Source organism: Neolamprologus brichardi, chromosome 23 (assembly GCF_056152115.1).
Source record: "Neolamprologus brichardi isolate AB-2024 chromosome 23, ASM5615211v1, whole genome shotgun sequence".
In the NCBI taxonomy this organism is placed as follows: Eukaryota; Metazoa; Chordata; class Actinopteri; order Cichliformes; family Cichlidae; genus Neolamprologus; species Neolamprologus brichardi.
The window spans coordinates 9,757,761-9,760,182 of record NC_142125.1 but is presented as its reverse complement, the minus strand read 5'-3'; the positions used below and the strand labels follow the sequence as shown (position 1 = coordinate 9,760,182).

General features: G+C 43.3%; 1 protein-coding gene across 1 annotated transcript; it reads right to left on the bottom strand.

Annotated features, from left to right (window-relative positions):
* Positions 1–1,690: 1,690 nt before the first annotated feature.
* cldn34a (claudin 34a) lies at positions 1,691–2,422 on the bottom strand. Its single transcript, XM_006790266.2, has one exon. The coding sequence runs from the start codon at positions 2,420–2,422 to the stop codon at positions 1,691–1,693; it is 732 nt and encodes a 243-aa protein (XP_006790329.1).

Here is a 2,422-nt window from a genome sequence, read left to right as displayed (position 1 = left end):
GCTAGCATTTTCTCGTGCACAGGGTCAATTTGCCACTGAATTTCGTGTTGTGCGCATGCGCAGAAACAACGGGTAGGATGGTTTGTCAGGTAGGATGGATTCCCAGAACACCGGAACCTTAGCGTGGGCTTTGAGAAAAATGCTATATACTTGATGTTTACTATTAGGTATTACGTTTAGCCTTTCTTTCATTTATTTTTTTTTAAGTTATTCATATTTTAAATCATCAATTGCGAATAACTACAGTTTAATAGCTATTTTTTTAAGCTAACAATTTCAACTGCTAATCTATCCTTTTAGCTAACAACATTTTATCTGCATTTTTAGCTTCATATTTCAACTTTTAATTCATTGGTAAGAGTTTTAATTGATAATAATATAAGAAAGCAAATGTAATTATTTACCAAGGCTTTTAGCTATCAATTTCAGTCGCTAATCAATATTTTGAGACAACGTTTTTTCCACCGCTGGCGACACATGAACAGGCACAGAGTAATAAAACGATTTTGGTCTTGATTACTGAATGGGTATTGTGGCAATTCTTCAGGAAAATACAGCGGCTTTAAGATATAATTGCTCATCTAGAGTTTTATTCCAGATCTTCTGCAAGTAAAATCTCATATTATGGGGTGAGATGTTATCCAGCTGCGGTTACCTTTGGGTTTAATTCTACAGACTTTGATATGACACATTTGCAGTCAGTCTTCTTATCAGTTTTCCTCCATAAAACATCGTAAATGATAAAGATAGAGAACAAAGCACAACAGCTTTATCTGCTAAAGGATATGTACAGTACAAGTGAGATAGGTAGGTAGGGTTTGTGGAGACAGACGAACATTTTAGACAAATAATTATTTACTACTTTTTACAGGCCTGTTTTTTTTAATAATAAAATGTGGTTACACCTAATTCAAATAGTAGTTTTCTGCAGTATTTAAAGCAGCTCTACTGGTCATCCACTTCTGAGCCTTGCGTTTCTGAGTGCTGTGCTTGTCTGAAGAGGGCTTTTTGTTCTCCATCAGCTAGCCGCCTCCAGAGAGGTAGAGCCAGCCACAGGGCCAGTGTGTGTATGAGTGCCTTCCATGGTAACAATCACCCCAATGAAGCAGCCCCCTCTTCACGCTCACATGCCTGCTCTCGTCAGCCTCCTACCCAGGTCACGTGTGCGGGTCAACCTGGCCGACTCTCACCCCTCCTCACGCAGGACTCCTAAGAAGCCACACCTTGAAATGTTATGTCGCCTCCCACGGGCTTGTGTGGCAATAACACTGATCATAACAGTTCTTACATAAAAGCCGAGGCCACTAACACACTCACACACATACACACCACTCCTCAGTAACAGAGATAAAGTTTATTATTACTTTTGTAGATAAGCAGCCATCCCTGAACTTCAATCAGTCACATGAACCTAAAATAGAAACTATAGGGTAAATAGTCACTGGCTTTTATTTTCAGTACAATGAAATCATTGTTTTTAATGATAAAAGTACAATTGATCAATATCCCTTGTATGTTCACAAGGAATTTTAGCATCTTTTAGCTCTTTGTTTTGGTTTTCTGGTTGAGATATGGCAAGTCAGTCTTTTTTTTAGTTCTAGTATCAAACCTAGCCTCTTTTTAAAAAATACAAAACAAAACAAAAAGGCCTAAAGTCAGTCTCCCTTCATAGATTTTATTCTGTTGAGTTTTATTCACTGTGAAAGGCAGCATTATCCATGCCTGCTCTATTTACCAGTTCTGATTTGCGTGGCAGTGTTGTCACTGTCCAGGGGCCATTGAGCTGGTCGCCAGGGCCCGCTGTGCTCACGGCCCGCCAAGCGTACCTGTAGCAAAGGAAAAGCAGGCCACTTAAGAGTGTGGCAGTGGAGGCACAGAGGCCCACTCCAATGGCTGAGCCAACTCGCTGGCTGACAGGAGGAGCAGGGATTTGGAACTCAGGAGGAAAGTCTATGGTGCTGTTTTTCAGCACAGAGTTCATGTTCCATGCCAGTGGCACCAAGGAGGACGTCCCTGTGAGCAAATACAGCGCCCCCGCCAGCAGGAAGACCAGCCTGATGCTCCTGCGATCTTCAACAGAGAAGTAGACCATCCTCACCGCCACTGCAGCACAAATGTTCCCGGCAAGACCAAAGATGGCCGCGAGCATCATCAGCACCTGAGCCACGGGGATCTCCACGGGAAGAAAGCTGTCCGATATGCTGATGCTTCGACAGTTCTCCATATCGGGAAGGACATGACTGTAGAAACACGTCCTCCATATACCAACCCAGGCCTCACCCGAGCTGATGATGGACGCATTGCCTACTCGCCAGAGACGCCACTCGTTGAGGCCGGCGGTGGTCATGGTGAGGATCCATGCCAGGAATCCGACTATCAGGCCCAGGAACTGCCAGTGAGCCGTGTGAGTGAGGTAAAGCAT

What these genes read in the sequence shown, in the direction of transcription:
- cldn34a (XM_006790266.2), bottom strand. Translation starts at nt 2,422, where the DNA reads ATGCTTTACCTCACTCACACGGCTCACTGGCAGTTCCTGGGCCTGATA.